Source organism: Cinclus cinclus, chromosome 1 (genome assembly GCF_963662255.1).
Source record: "Cinclus cinclus chromosome 1, bCinCin1.1, whole genome shotgun sequence".
Taxonomy (NCBI): domain Eukaryota; kingdom Metazoa; phylum Chordata; class Aves; order Passeriformes; family Cinclidae; genus Cinclus; species Cinclus cinclus.
In genome coordinates, this window is record NC_085046.1 from 41,362,981 (window position 1) to 41,380,914 (window position 17,934).

General features: G+C 39.3%; 1 protein-coding gene across 1 annotated transcript in view; it reads right to left on the minus strand.

Moving 5' to 3' along the window:
* Window positions 1–17,016, minus strand: part of TOPAZ1 (testis and ovary specific TOPAZ 1) — a 38,131-nt gene extending 21,115 nt beyond the window's left edge. The window contains exons 1-7 of the mRNA XM_062496599.1: window positions 15,855–17,016; window positions 11,979–14,472; window positions 9,578–9,639; window positions 7,410–7,540; window positions 5,395–5,456; window positions 2,327–2,433; window positions 32–117 (exon numbers count right to left, since the gene is read on the minus strand). Coding sequence (XP_062352583.1) covers window positions 32–117; window positions 2,327–2,433; window positions 5,395–5,456; window positions 7,410–7,540; window positions 9,578–9,639; window positions 11,979–14,472; window positions 15,855–17,016 — 4,104 coding nt within the window. The remainder of the gene's footprint in view (window positions 1–31; window positions 118–2,326; window positions 2,434–5,394; window positions 5,457–7,409; window positions 7,541–9,577; window positions 9,640–11,978; window positions 14,473–15,854) is intronic.
* Window positions 17,017–17,934: the final 918 nt, after the last annotated feature.

A 17,934-nucleotide genomic window follows, 5' to 3' on the forward strand; every position in this document is an offset into this window, starting at 1 on the left:
CAGGATCAGAAATCAAGATTTAACAACTCACAACTGCATTTTTCTCCATCTTCCATGGCTCAAAATCTTCACAATTCTTCACAGGCAGTAAAGTACTTCTTCCTGAAGATTTGTAACCTAAAAATTAGGATGAGGGTGGCGAATCACATAATAAAAACGAATTATACTGAAACCACTCTCATTTATCTTATTTTCCTTTATATTTATAGTTCCTTCAAGTCACAGCAATGATTAATGAAAATTTGATTAATGCAGTCTAAAGCCAGTAATTTAAATTACAGTTTTCCTAATTATCCTATAAGTGAGAATTTACACAAACTTCAATAGTAAGCACATTTAAATTAAAAACTTCACTACTTTATCCAAGGTTCCTGCTCTAACTTACAGAGATAAGGAATAAAAATATCCAGAATTTTCAATTTCAAAACCTACCCACTTTATCAGACATCTCTGCATTCCAACATCACTAGCCCTGAATTTAAGCTATTTTTTCAGAACTGATAGAAAACCTTTCATACTTTTATGTCTTAAGTAATGCAAGTAGCAAGTTTAAGCCCAGCGTAAGTTACTGGTTTCTTAACCATGAAACTTGGTTTTAGAACTTTAATTATTATTGAATAACAGTTTCCTTTCTTTGAAAAACGAATCATGCTAATGGAAGATAAAAGTTCAAATTTTCAACTCCATATCTAAAGACAAATGAGAGCTTTTGAATGCCCTGCATTCTAGGATTCCATCTGGCCCCTTCAAAGGACTGAGTGCTCAAAAGACAGGGTGCTTAGCCCTTTCTGGCAAACTATAGTTACTAAAGAGCATCCAATAATGAATGTTCTACTAGATACTGGCACTAGGTACAGGGTTCTTAATCACCATGTCTTCCTAACAGATAGGAAGGAAGAGCATACTGTAGAACAGTGGGTATTTAATGTTATATATTGTCACATTGCAAAAACTTGTGAAATGACCGTGGGCCACTTGATAAATTCAGAACTGGATACATTTAGTGACAAGAAAAAGACTGAGAAAACAGCCAACAGCTAGCTACAGAAAAATGCCACCGGGAATTTGACCTTTCCTCCAGATTCTTGCCATCCCCAAGCACAAAGTTTTTCACCAGGTCCTTTCAAGAGTTTGTACTCTCCCTTGCTGACTGTAGGTCAGACTTGTGGGGAAGCAGGCACAAAAGTTGAAACAGCCAATCCTACCTGCACAGTTTTGGGAATAAAAGGATGTTTTGCCCTGTCCTAGCACAGAAACTCTTGCTTTGGGAACTTTCAAATGACTTTAAGAAGGAAGACAGAAGAACTCTTCAGAAGGTGTATATGCTCTGAAGGCCAAAGACATGAACAGGTTCAAATAACTGGAGTCTGAAGACATATTCAAAACTGCTTTTTATAACATGTGTTTCTGGCACTACCTGAAAATACTGTTAAATGACATGACGATAAAATTGCTCTACAAGCTCAGACTGACAGTAGAATTTGAAACTAAACAAGAACCCCCATCACTGATTTTAATTCAAGAAATCCATATTTATAAACATCCATATCAATCAATACTTCTAAAAATGTTGATTTCCAAAGCACCTGTTGCAAAGAAACAGAATGCAGTACCTATCCACAAGTAATCGATTTCTGTTTTTTCTCTATCTTGTACGCCAAATAAACCATGCATTTATGCAAGGCTAAATGTCAGATTTGTTACGTGCAGTGACTGCAGTTCCATTATGATTTCTCTGGTGGCACAAACACTGAAGTGGTATCTGTCCCAGGTGTGAAATGTACTGGGTCAACATGAAGCGGTACTTATCAAATATATATAATTATTTGATCCAGTCTAGTGAATGCCTCAAAAACATTTGAACTGGCATAAACAACAAAGTTCTGACCTTCAGCAAGGTGGGCAAATCACTCCAGCAAGTTTTATTAAGAACAACTAACCAACCAAATCTGCAGTCACATTCTCTGACCACAAATAAAGGAAAACAAGTTACTTGCTAGTAACATGTCTCAAAAACAGTGTCAGACTACTAAGAATGTGGGCACTGCTGCACCATTAAAGTATCTAAGAGACATAAATATCAGATAAAATCATTTCTATTCAATGCTACCAAATAGAATTCTGCTAAAACCCAACCCCAAACCTCTCACTAACCTACCATATGAGAGCTTGAAGTACTGCTTTTACATATGCAAAGTAGAACTCCAGCCAACATCTTCAGGAACTGAAGACAGTCCTTAAGATTTCATAGGCAAATAAAGCACAAAAAAAAAAAAAAAGAAGAAAAAAGGAAAACTGAAGAGTTGACCAACACAGCATACAATACCATTTGTCCAGGATTTCATCTCTGTACCTCCACTGAAGAGATTCACTTTTCGGTCATTCAGTGGTAATCCTGATAGCAATTCACAGTTCACTTTGCATTTAGAGTCACTGTTGAGTATTAAAAACCAAAAAATTGTTAGGATTAGTTTGTTTAACCAAATTAAACAGGCATTTCTTTCATGTACTGCATGCCTAGAAAGAGGGATTAAGTGCATAAAAGATGAGAATTTCTTCAACACTTCATGCAACACTTCAAAACTTGCCATAAATCTAAACAGCCAGCAATGCCAATAATTTCACTTTCATTAGTCTGATTTGCCTGGTCCATTCTGATTATGATTTAAGATGAGATTATTCTGCCCTAATGCACAACCATATGAAATTCAAGAAATAAGTAGAAAAGGCACCTGTGAACTACTTCTTCCCCCATCCCTCCATGCTGACAAGAAGACCAAGATGATTTCTGTCACCTCTGAAGAAGCATCTACCTTACATTAGCTGGTTATGTAATATCCACCAAAGGAGTAAACCTCAAGGCTTTTCAAATTGCATTTGAAGAGTAACAGTACAACTGTTTTCTTTCCTACAAACTGACCACTGGACAGAAGATTTAGGTGATTTCAAAGGGAACGCAAATTAAAGACTGTTCTGCTTCTATTCCCAAACATGTACATTCCAGAGAATTAAACTACTAAAATGCGGTGTTTTCAAAAATAAGCTAAAATACTGACAACAAAATCCTTGGCAATCTCTTTTGTATTCGTAATCAAAGCCACAGGAAAAAGATCATCCCCTTCCCCCTTTCAATTAAGAATCTTGGTTCAGTACAAAGGACATTTTAACCTGCTTGATCCTCTGCAGACAGAAACAGAGCTGCTACCTCCTATAAGGGATTAAAGATATTTAATACTTCTCATAGCCAGGATAATTCAAATAGTTCCTAAACGTCAGGATGTTTTCAAAACAATTTGAAGTAAAAATGCCACAGTAGAGAAACAGAAATTCCATCTAACAAACCCGAATTTTTCAAGATCAGTCTTTATTTTAATCAATGCATTTGAGATGGTTTCCAGAGGGAATAAAAAATCTGCAGTTTCAGTTACTCAGAAATTTCAAATTACCACAGAAAATCTTATGCTTCTTCATGATGCCAGACTCAGTTCTGACATAACAGGATTTTCACAGCAGTATCCCTTCAGATTTCTTCAGTCTAGACATGAAACTACACACAATTTTGCCAGGGACTGTAAACTATATAGCTCTCCAAGCATTCTTTTTTAGTAACAGCACCACTAGAAGTGAAGTTCAATAAATAAGAACAACAACTATGTTTTCTTCTGGACAAAACTTTGCAATTGGAGCATGGGTATTTTATAGCAGAAGGAGGACCTTGGAGCTCTCCAGTGGATTAACAAAAAGATGCAGTATTCTCCACTAAAAGAATTCTGGTGGACTCAAGTCTGTCGCAGAAATGTCAGTGGTGTTGGAAAAGAGGCAGTACTCTCTTCTATATCTGCTAAGTTTTCTTGGTTATTTTGCAAATTAGTGTGTCCTAGTTCCAGCCAGGACAGGGTTAATTTTTGCAGTAGCTAATTGGTGATTAATGCTCCTAAACCACAACATATTCTAAAATATGTTATTTTTCTTCTAATGATTTAATAATTCCATCTGAAGTATACCTTTCCTACAAAAACTAATTCTCTGTCATTTGTGGACTGCTGATGAATGAAAATTTCTCAGTCTGATACTAATTCAGGCTCTGACAACTACCCACCATAACAAGGTAAAGTTATGGATTCTGCTTCCAGGATGGGGCAACCCTTGAAGTACAGACAGACTGAGGAATGAGAGGCTGGAGAGCAGTGCTGTGGGAAGGGACCTGGGAGCTCTGGTCAACGGCAAGTTGAACGTGAGTCAGCAGTGCTCTGGCAGTCAGGAGGGACAACCCTGTCCTGGGGGCATCAGGGACAGCATCACCAGCTGGGCAAGGAAGGGGATTGTCCCCCTCTGCTCTGCACTGGGGCAGCCTCACCTTGAATATTTTGTGCAGTTTTGGGTGCCACAATGTAAGAAAGGCATTAAACTATTTGAGAGTGTACAGAGGAGGGCAATGAAAATGGTGAAGAGCCTTGAGGGGAAGCCTGGTGAGGAGTAGCTGAGGTCACTTGGTCTGTTCAGCCTGGAGAAGATGAGACTGAGGGGAGACCTCACTGCAGTCTGCAAGTTCTTTGTGAGGGGAAGAGAAGGGGCAGGCACTGATCTCGGGAATGGCCTCAAGTTGTGTCAGAGGAGGTTTAGGTTAAACATTAGAAAAAGGTTCCTCACCCAGAGGGTGTTTGGGCACTGGAACAGGCTCTCCAGAGAAGCAGTCACAGTACCAAACCTGACAGAGTTCAAGAAGCATTTGGACTCAATGCTCTCAGGCACATGGTGTGACTCTTGGGAATAGTTCTGTGGTGGGCAAGGAGTAGGACTTGATGATCCTTATGGATCTCTTCCAACTCAGCTTACTCAGTGATTCTGTAAATCAGACTAAGAAATTGTGTACAACAAACACTACAAACACAGCTTGAAGCTAGAAGAACAGTAAAGCGTGTCCTTAACTGCATGTGACATGTTTTTAAGCACCTTTTTCTACTGCTGTACAAATATTTGCCAGCATGAATTTGAATGAAATATTTCAATTCTTTCATAAGCAGAAAAAAAGAATGAAAGCTTCACTATTTACTTATTACTATTTTTTGGTTTTGTTAAGCTCTGTTAAGTGCTACTGTGGCAAGAAACGTATCTTACGCTACACTCACATTGAGATGCATAAGTGAGACACTGTCACGAAGCTAATGTATTTTGCCACCAGTCAAAAGACAAAATAAGCCCTACTGTAAGGCTATAACTATACTTTGTACAGTGAAATTATATTATTTCACATATTTATTTTCGTCATCACATAGTTACAGTAACATGGAAAACGGATTTAAATACTGGTAGTGTTCAGGTAACATCATCACATTTTATTTGTATAGTAACTGGGGAATACCACAGGTTACATGAAGGACACACTATATGTACCTTTTTTCAACTTCACTCTTGTATTCTTCTTCAACATCAGGCACTCCATCTGCAACCTTAAACTGTGAAGATATTTAAAAGTTATTTTCAGGTACAGCAAAGCACTACTAAGCCCGTTATGCTTTACTCTACAGACTTAAAACTGTTAGTGTTCATTGCAAGATGTGATAAGACAGTCTTAGCTGAAGAAACTGCAATGCAGTGTGTAGGATTACTCTTACAACATCTTGGTTCATGGACACATGGCCTTTATAGTCTGTGTTCTTTAAAACAGTGATTGTTAATTGGAAAAAAAGGTGATGTGGCTGTCTTAACTTCCCTTTGATCTCATGATAATCTCAGCAATTTTTAGGTCCACTGCCCAATTTTAACTGTGCCTGAGATGTGTGGAACACCAGAGAAGTTATTCCAACAAGTTGAATGAAATTTAAAATTGCACTGAGGAGGAAATTAAGCATTTTGCTCAGCTCTACATAATTGTGGATAGTTAACAAGTCCCCAGTATTATGGAGAAAAAAGACAGCACAAAACATATTTGGAGGGGAGAATCTGAAATGACTAGTACAGAATAAAGTCACAGAATCCTAGCTTTGTTTCATCCATTATTCAGGAAGTAACTTAGGACTTTATATGCTAAGTACAAATTTATTATAGCCAAAGAATTAGAGCTGCATATGCTCTCATCAGATTTCCAAACTTTATTTTACCAGTTCCTGAATAGTTTTAGCATTTTCTTCATGGTTAGTTTTTGCCCTTCTCAAGGATTCTCAATTGGAAAAACTATCAAAGCAGCAAAATCTGAAAATCTCCCTGAATGGCAGAGTACCTGCAATAACTGTTCTGTCATTGCATTCCCCCTGCAGGTGTGCACTGCTATCTTCTATCCCAACACAGAACAGGTTTAGGTAGGGCTCAGCATGCATTTTGTGATTTGAGTTTGGGTAAGAATATTTGTATGTATTTTCTGCTGTCCAACACAGCACAGAAAAGCAAGCACTAGGACACTGATTTTATAAAGCCAACTGGGACTGACCTGGTAATAGTGCAACAAGTACTCCACCTTCAGCAAACCTCACAATTTGACAGACCCATTTTGTCTCTCCAAAAGATCAGGAAACAAAATGGAACTATTAACTTTGTGAATCCCATGTTGGCAGCCCAAATTCCATTTGCTAAAGGAAGTGCTTCTCTCCTTTCATATGATTTTGAAACGGAAACTTATTATCCGCTGCTTGATTAACTTCTCAATTACCTGTTAATTTTTAACCATGCAAATGTTACAGTTTAACTTAGCCAGTTAAAACCACTAGCCATCCCTGAAGTAGTGGATAACAGTAAATGCAACTATGAATGAGTGGCAGAGAGATGTAAATTCCAACTCATTATCCAAGAAGCAAATAGTATAATACTTCAGGAAATCTTAAAAGACCTAGACTTATTATCTAGAGGAGGGAAGCCAGAGAAAGGTCAGATAAAGTCAAATGAGCATAAAAATGATTTCTCCTGAACAGCTAGAAATCTGCATGTTAAAGGTCCTGTTGCTCAAGTAAAGAAGCCCAAAATGATTCTTCTATGATGCACGACGGCTGTGCAGCTCCTGAGCTTTCCAACACTGCCCCGTCCTTCTGATACTGACAGGCATTTAACAGCAATATTTAAAATCAGGCATGTTATGCAAAAATGTCATATATGCAAAGCAGTACTCATAGGTGTACACTGGAACTGTAATCTTCATACCACTGGGACCACAGCATTACTGTAACAACTGATCTAACAGTATCCTGTTTCACTTCAAATCTGAAGCTTTACTGTTGGTGACAAAAAAAAAAATCAAGTTCTGTTAAGCAAAGATTGCACTGCCAATACACAGCAATCCGTGAAATGCTAATATTCTTTTTATTACATGAAATTTAAAATTTTATTGGTAAAAGAGCATTAGTAATTAAAATTATCCAATAATGTGGATTGTGATTTCTTAAAACTATTTAAGGAGAGAAAGCATGATTTCTCAGTACCTTTTCATCCACATCCAAATTCGTCAAAAGTTCATCTAGTTTGCTCTGCTGTCTATCTTTAACAAAGTCCTCACTAACCTCTCTTGAAGGACAGCTTCCTCCGAAGGAGTTGTGGGTTTTCACATCTTCAGCTGAAAATGTATAAATGCATTGCTTTATGTGTTTCCCATGCCACTAGACCACAAAGCTTTTACCTCCTAAATATTACAAAGGCTTAGAACTAATGACATTTAAGAACTCCTAGGACTACCTAAATGTGAAATTTATATGGAAAAATATATCATGCTTAAGGCAGGAACCATTTCAAATAAATATTAGGCTGAATCTGCAATTAAAATTCTATCCAAGCTGTATGTTCTTTAATAGTCCCTGTAGAACACTACAACAGGTTTATTTACAGAATATTGAATTCAGTATTTTAGAAATAAATTCAGTTAAGCTTTTTTACTAAAACACAGCCAAAGGTAAGTGTGGTAATTTGCTAAGCAAAAAGACTTAGTCTTTGTCAGAAAAGGGCCTAAGTTAATCATACTGACATGATGCAACCCTGAGCTAAATATAGAGAGCTCTGAGAAACTCCAAATTCCTGTAATATAGTAAACTCAGTAAGAATTCAGTGACAGGAAATTTCATCACCTTTGCAGATGCCACAGGAAATTAACAACACACCTGTCTGCAATTTTATGAAACAGCTGTTTATGTACAACAGAAGAGTTCTACACAGAAAAGAAATTCACTACTGGATCCCACGAATGACTTCCAACAGCACTGTGTTGTCCAGACACAGGAATAAAGAATCAGATTAGTACTGGAAAGGCTTTTCTCTTATAGTCACTGGTCTCTATGATCACATAGTACAAGACACATCTGGATGAAGACAACACACACAAGATTTCCACTTGAAAGGTGAAGAGGATTGATATCATCCAGAATACTTTAACTGTAGTACTTCCCCCCCCTTCTTAAATGGTGAAACCACTAAGGCAAGGAGCCATGACCTCACTAAGTAACACAGGACACCAAAGCAGTAATACATATTCCTAAATAAATACATGAATAGTCAGCAATTAGCAAAACCAGACATCTTTCTTTTGTTCTGTGCAGGTCTTTTTTAAAAGTGATGTATTAAACATAAGTTACTGCATGTATATTAATCTAAGATTATGAGGCGATCCTGGTTCTCAGATCTGGGAAGAAGGACTTTAGGCACCACGAAAAGAACCAAAGACTTTCAGCCTCAAACTCTGCTAGAACATGAAGTAAAATAACAAAGAAAATGCAGTAGTTACCAAACAGTACAAAACTTGTTGCCAGGTTTGGCTTCAATCATGTCAAACATTGCAGATTCCATGGCAGAGGCTCTTTATATGACTAGAGGCATAACTCTGCACTTCCTCTTGACTGCCCCTCAGGGAACTTGTGTCTATTTCTTGGTACCTGAGCTCTTAAAACCTCATTACCTTTTATTTTGCTTTCTAATACCTGAAGCCTGAAATGTTCTCTTCCCCAAATAGTCTCTAGTCTCTCCTTTCCAGGAGGCACTATCTGCCATTATCTACGCTACTACATAAATGTAACACATTAACATGGAACTTTAAATAGGAAGAAAAACCACACTAAATCATAAGTAACCTTATTTCATTATGAAAGATTTAAAAACAAAACAGGGTTGCAGTGGAATGGGCAGAGCATTCACAAAAAGCCCCAAAAGGACAATCTCGAAATAAACCTGATTACAAAATTCTGTGTGCTGATGAACACAAGAGAAACTACAAAGCAGTACCACAGGACTCAGTGTGTTACTAAGATCTCAACAACTAACAGAATTCTTTGCCTGAAACTATCAGAGGAATATTTAAAAAACAAAAAACAAACAAAAAAAAGAACTAAACCAAACAAAAAAAACCCACTCCAACCCACCAGGACTACCAAGAGACAAGTACTACACAGAAGTACATGTTCCTGTATGATGCAGGCTTGTGCGATTTTGAAAGATGTTGACTCAATATGCATTAAGAAACAAATTGCTGTTACAATGAAAGATAATACAAAACCAAACAAGTTTTTTTTTTTTTGTGGGAAGCAGAGAGCCTTGGTTTTGTCACAAAACATCTTTTTGGTCTCTTTCTTCTTTTGATTATATACCAAAAATTTCCAGAGACCCTTACCTTTTAACATCATATTACCAGACTTGTCAGTATCACTTGACATTCCAGATTCTTGCACATATCTGTTTTGAACAAAAAGCGTATTTAAGATTTACATCTTGCAAAAAAAGCAAAAATATTCTATCAGTTAGATAAAATCAAAAGTTCTCAGTAATACTTTTAGCCATAGACAGAATCCTTACATTTAACACACTATTTTAAGACTCCTTAACTTTGTCTTTTGGTTTTCTTATGTTTGTCCCTTCAGGGGACAAACACATTGCCTAAACACATTAAGTAAAACCAAGACATTTCATAAACCAGAATTTTCAATAAAAGCTCATGATCTCATTTAGCATTTGCAGAAAATACTGGGAAGCGAAATTTTCTCTGTATAACAAATCAAGAAAATACTGTGCTAATGAGCCAATGCATAAGTTTCTAAAAAATGTGATTTACAGTAATTTTATATTTAAGATCATTTGCATACCAATGAATCTCAAAGACAGTAACAAAAACAACTGTTCATAGGAAGATACTTCACCTATTTCAAGGATAAGTTAGGAAAAAACTTAATACTTCTACTCAGAAAAGCTCAGGAGGGACAAATACATGTTTTAAATATTACATATAGAATATAAGATGATCATCACAGATTTTAGAAGCTTGTACATCATGAATGACATCAAGTGTACTGACAGGAAGCTGTCCAGTCAAGGCAACAGAAAATGGCAAACAATAGCATATGTGAGAAATTAGTTTTACTGCCCCATTCAGGCTTCAGGCCAGAATGTTTCCTGATGCCTGGAAGTGACCAGCACTCTTCTCTATGTAAAATGCAAGCACCAAAGAAATAAACTGTTGAAGTCACAGTTGTATTCTGTAAAACTCAATTTAAAAAAGAGAAAAAAGAAAAAAAAATAGTATGAACTGGTCATAATCTGGTTATTTTTTGGTGGTATCATAAGTTACCTGATAAAACTGTGGTAAAGTCTATTGCCTTATTTCAGTATTCTCATATGCAGTTCATGAATATGTTCCTGACTGTTACCAACTATGGTTAATCACCATCTAATAATCTTTGCAACAAATAAGACATTTTGCCCGTTTCTTCAGCAAATCAAGGGGAAATTCTAAGAAAGAAAAACCATGCATTTTTATTTTCCTTGGCTAATGGCAAACATTCAACAGGTGTCAGAAAGAAATTAATACTCCTTCTAATAAATTTACTATGCTACAGCCTAGCTGCTTCTCAAGAAGCTGGATGCTCCTACTACAGACTTGCCCTGTTCTCTAGAGGCTTGTTTTGGCAGAAAATTTATTCTATTAACCTTTTGAAAGTTTTATATTCTCATGTTCAAAAAAGAGTTCAGAACCTCAAAGAAAATTGCCTTCCTCTTCTACCTATGTGTTTAATGAAAAGGAAAGGAAAAGGAAAGCAGGGAGTAAAATAATAAAAAAAAAAGAATACAATTATAAGGCGGCACAGTCCTGAAAATAATTGAAGTGTTACTTAAAATGCAGGTAACATAAAGCCACCTAGAAAGACCGCGCAAAGAAAATTAAAACACCCATCCAACAAAAAACCTAATCTTTAGAGAAAAATCTTGCATTATTTCTATCTAAACATTTTTCTTTTGTAAAATGAAAAATACAATCTTAAAACTTTTTCACCAAACACAAGTATCAAAACTTAAGAGAGAAACAGACTAAACAATAGATGAGTTCATCCATTCCATGAAGAACTACTATCTCATTTAGAGAAGTTTTTACTTTAAATTTCTTTTCCTGTTACTGTTATTATCATTTCAAAACCCAGTAAGACATTAACACCCAATGATTTACCCCAGGAACTTGCTGAATGAAGATGCAGGATAATAAACCACTAGAACACCTTTGTCAAATCACACATCTGAAAAATATTAATGTATCTGGGGATAGGAGAAAAAGAGGGAAGAAGAATGGCAGAACAGAACACTACTGTAGAGACAACTTTTTGCTCTTAGAGATTCAAGAGAAGAATGAACTACACCTAAAAAGTAAAGACATGTCTAAGTATTATGCCACTTTACAACTAAGAAAACTGTCTTCCGAGGGATATCTGCCGTCTCCAATCAGGTCAGACTGAGAATATTATTTTTAATTATTATTGTTTCTATTTTTCTTCATTTAAAGGAGCCCTTCAGGGCTACCTTGTCTTACGAGTCAGAGTTTACACCAGCTCTTATGAAGGACAAATCTATCTGCATTCAGAATACTGTCATAACTCAATCAAACTTCAAAATCAAAATCAAATAAAGAAATAATTTCAACAGAAATTAGTGAAGTTTTTTAAGGAAGCCTGACCACTACAACCAAAGTATATTGATATGAGATAAAAGTACTTAGGAGTACTGTGATAAAAAAAGAACGATATGCATACCTAAAACTCTCTACTGAGTACGTCTTTTCTGAGGTACTGGGAGACTCAGGCTTAATATACACCTTAGTGTCTTTAATGCAGTTTGCAGAGGACGCTTTCACTGGACTATTGTCACAGCGTGCAGGTGCAAGCTCCTCTTCATTACTGGCTCCAAAAAGGTCAGGGTCATCCTGAATCACATCAATGACAAGAACATCTTGGTTGTAAGCTTCAAGGATATCTGGTAAATTCTGACTTTTGTGTTGTAAAAAGTTCCCTCTTGATATTTTATTATCATTTATTTCTAATCCAACAAAGTGGTCGACCACATTCCAAGAATGATCAGGTGAACTAGATTTCAGCACACATTCAGTATCACAGAAATCAGGCACAGATGGCTCTGGTTGTCCATCAAGAACAGGATGCGGATACACAGAAAATCTTTCAGGGAGCACAGACATCTCATCAGAGAGGTTTACAGAGCCACTGTGCTGGAAGTCCTTACTGTCAATCTCATCCGTTTTATTCTGTATGGAAGCTGGAGATGTAGCATCACTCATGACAGGAATAGGACGCTGCTCAGATTTTAGCAAGAAAGCCCCTTCACTTGTCTTCTGCCTTCCTGGACTAGTGCTTTCAAGAAGCTCTAGTGGACTAGTACTAGTACTACAAATTTTGCTTTCAAATGAATGGACAGATTTCTGTTTCTTGGACTGAGGTTTGTTTTTTAATAAAGGAATTTTGAATTTTGTCTGGCTTCCAGAGGTTAATGGTTTAATAACGTTTAAATCAGAAAGTGTCTGGTTCACCACTGATACTTTAGGGCTGAAGTTTATATCGTTTGTGTTACTTGCAGAAGTCCCATTCTGGACTGTCACGGATAGATTTCTGTTTGTCACATCTCCTTCATTTTTATCCTTTTGTTTTGTTGTACCATTCGGGACTGTCACAGACAGGTTTCTTTCTGTTACATCTCCTTCATTTTCATCTTTTTGCTTTGCTGTAAAATTCAAGGTTGTTTTAACTTCTTGCACACCATCATGGTTAAAAGACACAGCACTTCTATCTGTACTAACTGGTGATTCCCCATTTTCATTGTTCATTGTCAAAGTCTCATAAATGTCCACAGAAGAGGATTCCATTCCTTCAAGTGAAGCCTGACAGTCAATATTTGGATCAATCTTTTTATGTTTAATTTCTTTTGTAATTTCCGCCAATGATGTATGCAAATCCAGCTGTCTCACATTCCCAGTCACTGCACTACATCCTACTGCTTTAACACTACTTTTATCAGAGGAATTCTCAAAAGCAGCCTTTAACAGCCTTTCTCCTTCTGAGATGGACCTATGAGTTTTAAGAAACCATTCATCAGAAGTCCTGGCACAAGATTCAATGCACCAAACTTTTTTACCAGTCATGGGTATTGTTCTTTGACAGGTAAACTGCTGCAATTTTTTACTAACTTTGTTCAAATTTCTTCCTGACTTGCTTTTGTGACGATCAGAAACATGGATCCGAGCTAACACACTCAGGCCATCTGAGGCAGCTGCATAATGTGCCACACTGCTTGAATTTTCTTCTTTTACTACTACAGAGAGCTCAGATGTCTTCTTAAAGCCAGTTTCAAAAGCAAGTAATTTGGTATTTTTCTTTCTCCAGGCTGATACAGTTTGTACTTCATGAGTATTTCTTTCTGCATCAAAATCTGATATATGATCATATGAAGCTGAGAGAATATGATTTAGTCCTGAAACTGCAAATGAGCTTGACATGGCAACTGCTGCTTCTGTTTGTGACTCACACTTCTTGCATTCACTAGCCATGTCTGCAGATTTCTCTGTGATTTCCATCTTTTTTCTAGGTTTTCTACCAATATTCCACTTTTTTCCCCTTAAACACTTGCTGCTTTCACTCAGGCAGCATGAAACACAGCCTCCTTCATTTTTATTCCTTTCTTTATTAGGTGATAAACCACCTTTTATGAGTGATCTCTCATTTTGCATTCTATTAGTGCTGCAAATTCTGTCATTCAGCTCTCCAGTACCATGGGCTACATGGAAATATCCATTTAATTTATAACTGCTGGTAGTTCCACTAGCTGAAGGCTTCACTAATGTATTAATGTAGCTACAGTCCTCTAATATTACAAATGGATTCTTGCCAGTTGCACAGAGCAAGCCACTACAACGGCTTAGGGCATTACTGCAATGCTCAGCATCACATTTTGCAGACGCATTCATCACTTTTTCAGCTGCAGTCACACTTAAACTCTGCAAGTGCTTGATTTGACCAGATCTGTGTTGCCTTTTTCTACACTGCACACCAGGCTCTTTTGTTACAGCACGGCATAGAAAGCTCTTGCTTTCAGCTTCACCTGATGTAGAAACTGCAAAAGATCTAGAATAATAAGATTCCTTTTCCTTAGAATCTTCTGCCCTGTTTTGCTTTGTCTTAACCTTCTTCACAGCCTGCGAAGTACCAGAGTCTTGCTCAGTTGCTTTCAATTGTTCCTCTGCTGATTAAAAACACAAGAAGTGTCATTAAAGAAAACTCTAAGAGAAAAAGACTAATCTTATTTTATAAAGGGAACAAAAATCCCCAGACATGTAAGGCAGCTAAAGAACATGACACTGTATAAGGCTGAAGTGTTTCTGTGAAGTTTGATGATTTTTTAAAGAAACATAAACACTATTGGGACACTTAAGAGTAAAAAGGATATATTATCTTCAGAAACAAACGCAAAGAGGAAAAGAACCTTATGGTGTCATAAAGACATTGGAAGTTGTGTATTTGTTGTGTATTCCACATAGGTGGGAAACAAATTAGAGCAAATCTAGCAAGAAAATGCAGATGCTGTCTGCATGCTCAGCCTTAAATATCTTTTGTTCTCTGTAGTAGGAACACTTGTTCAATCTTTCAGAGACACAGTCCAACCAAATGCACCAAACTGACCAATATGATCCAGAAAAATTGAAGGACTTTGATTTTTAGACACTACTACTTTTTTATCTGAAAGCAAATAGAGATTATGTTAAAAATTGTAGATCTGAAAATTTAGACTAGGGAATGGACTCAAGAGCATACTAGTATAATGGTGGCTTTTTTAGACCTTTGTTTTCAAGGTAAAACACAATGATAAATACCTCCGTTTTTCCAAATATGGTTTTTACATAAAATATTAATACTTGACAGTATTTGTCATTCACTTCAAAAGTAAAAATAATGTTTTTAGACAATCATCCTGAAAAAAATACTTTTAAGACTCCTCTTTCAGAATTGTTCCAGTTTGACTCAGCATTCTCTTAAAACATCAAAACCCAATCATTGCTTCTATGACTTTTGGGATTCTGCAGAAAATAGCAACTAAAAAGTTCTGAGAGCAAACCCCAGAATCCTATAAAGGCAGACACTGACATAAGACAGCACCATACATAATCAAAAATAAACAGATAATAGACAGATGAATAAGGAATTGACTGTCATTTATTCTGGCACGGCTGAAACTACTGCCCCCTTTCTAGCTTGTATGTGACTGGCCACCTCTGCAGATATTGGGAACGCTTTTGAGGGAAACAAACTCCCAGCACTTCCTACCACAGGCCAGCCTGTTTCTATCCATATCTCTCCCTCCCTCCCTCTTCTCTACCCCCTCGAAAGGCTAACTGCCCTCCTCAGTGTTAAATAGGCTGCTTTTCTCCTTCAAGAAAACCCTTTCCTCTTTCTGAAAATCTGCCTCCTTCTAAGACTTATGGTATTCACAGTACTGGAAAACACACCCTAGCTTTTCTTAAACTAAGTCAGAAGCCATTTTTAAAAGGGATCTTGCTGCAGGACGAATTTGGGAGCCCAAATTTTGTACCCGTACTTCTACAATGGAACTCTGACAGTGCTTATTACCACTTTCCCCTGGGCTGTCTGGTCCTTTCTGAGGGCTTGAGCTCTGCTGCTCTTCTTTCATGCAACGCTTCCGAGTCTTTCTTCTGGTTGTTGGTTGTTCTTGTTCTCCCAGATCCTGCAGCTGTTCTGACAGCAATGCATTTCTGTACCTCATACTCAAAGGTCCTTTCCTGGGCTCTGGACACTGTGTATGCTGTTCTAGCAAGGCTGAACCACCCCTCTCTTTGGGACCATGCACCTTTGGTTTCACCACTGATCTCCTGCCTTTCTTGCTCAAGCATCTCCTTTCTTTTTTCTGTGTCCCTAGTATTCTTGATCCAACTAATTCACACCCATTCAACCTCTCTGATGTATCAACCTCTTGCTGAGGTTTTGGTTCAGGCACGGCTTCCTGAGTGCCCAGATTCCTCCCAAAATCTGGGATTTGCATATTCTGTGTCATTATGGAGTCAGTGCATTTCACTTCAGTACTCCATACAACCTTTTTAGGTTGAAGACCTCCTGGTTCTGGAAAACAGGATAATCTGTGTCTCTCTGTGCTCTCAATTTCCCCCTTCAAGGATGGGACTTCTAATTTTATTTCCATACAGGAATGTTTGCCTTCTCTTCCTGAGCTCCTTGAACCCTTGTGGAAACCTGAGAAGTTCAGGTCTTCTGAGCAACGTTCGTACCTTTCAATCCCTGCTGTGACCTTATTCTGCAAAGTAGTTCCTGAGAAAAACAGCTGTTGGTTTTGACCTGTCCTTCTTACAGTCTCATCCCAGCACACTGCTGTAGCTGTGGCTGCTGCTTGCCAATCTTCACACTCAGCTGTGTATGAAACTGCTGAAGCTACACCCTTGCTTCTGCTGGGAGACTTCCTGTGCTGAATTCCCTTGCTTCTTTTACCTGGGAACTTCTGGCTGTTCTCACCTTGCTCCTTCTGCACAGGCACAGGAGGAGCAAAACACTTCAAAGAAGCACCAGAAAGCCTGGCAGATTGTGGAAAGGAAGATAACGGCTGCCCAGGCTTTCTCTTTGTTACCAGGTGAGGAGTCCGTTTGACTAGCAGCTTTTCCCCTGGCTCACACTCCGTCCCCGAAGAGCTGGGGCTGCTGACCTCCAGATCAACCAGCTTCACCTTGCTTGCTCTCACCAGTTTCCCTGACCTCAACTGCGGCATCTCGGTGGCGCAGAGACAGCAGCAGAGCCCACAAAACCCACTCGCCAGAGCACCTCTGGCTGCAACCTCGCTCGCCCGGCACCCACGATGGGTGCAGGCCCGACCGGGAGCGGAGGACAACCCCACCCAGGCTGCCGCCTCAGAGGACACCCGGGGGCAGCCCAGACCGACAGAAAGGTGGCACAGGCTACCCAGAGAAAAACCACGGCCACCAACCACCACTTCCTGACACTCTCACCACCTCCCCCCGCCCCCAAACACACACCCGGAGCAACCTCTCACAGACCAGGGCGGTGAAGGAAGCGGCCCCGCACCTCTCCAGACTCGAGAAGGCCGCTGCCTGCAGCCTCCCGCGCCGATCCCCCACCCTCTCTCTCTCTCCTTCACTCTCTGCCCTCGTCTACGGATCCATTCCCCGACACCTCGTCTAAGAGCCGCCTGCGCGCACAAAGACCCGAGCTGCCGCCGCGCCGGCGGGCAGCGGCAAGGCGGCGGCGTGAGGGCGGCTCCGCGGCGGGGCTGCAACACCCGCCGGTCTGCGCTCGCCGTCTCGCCGGGTCAGCGGTGCCGCCTGCGCGGTTAAACCCCAGCGCTGGGGGTGGCGAGCGTGGCTCCTCCCGGTGGCCGTGCCCCGCTGTCGGCAGCCTGCGGCCAGGCGGGCGTGCCTTGGTTTGCGCCGCGCAGCCGTCGCGCCGCCCGCATGGCGCCCGAAGTGGCGTGCGGAGCTGGCGGGTCTGGCTCATGGGGCGCCCAAGGTACCGGGTGTGAAACTGCCAGAGCTTGTGAGCCCAACTCGCCCCGGGCTCGGAGTCGCTTGGGTAAACACCCAGGCTCGTCCTTTTTATCGGGTGTTCCGTCCCCCTCGGTGATGCAGTATTCCTTCCTTCGGGCACTTCGCTTTAGAAGCTCGCCAACACT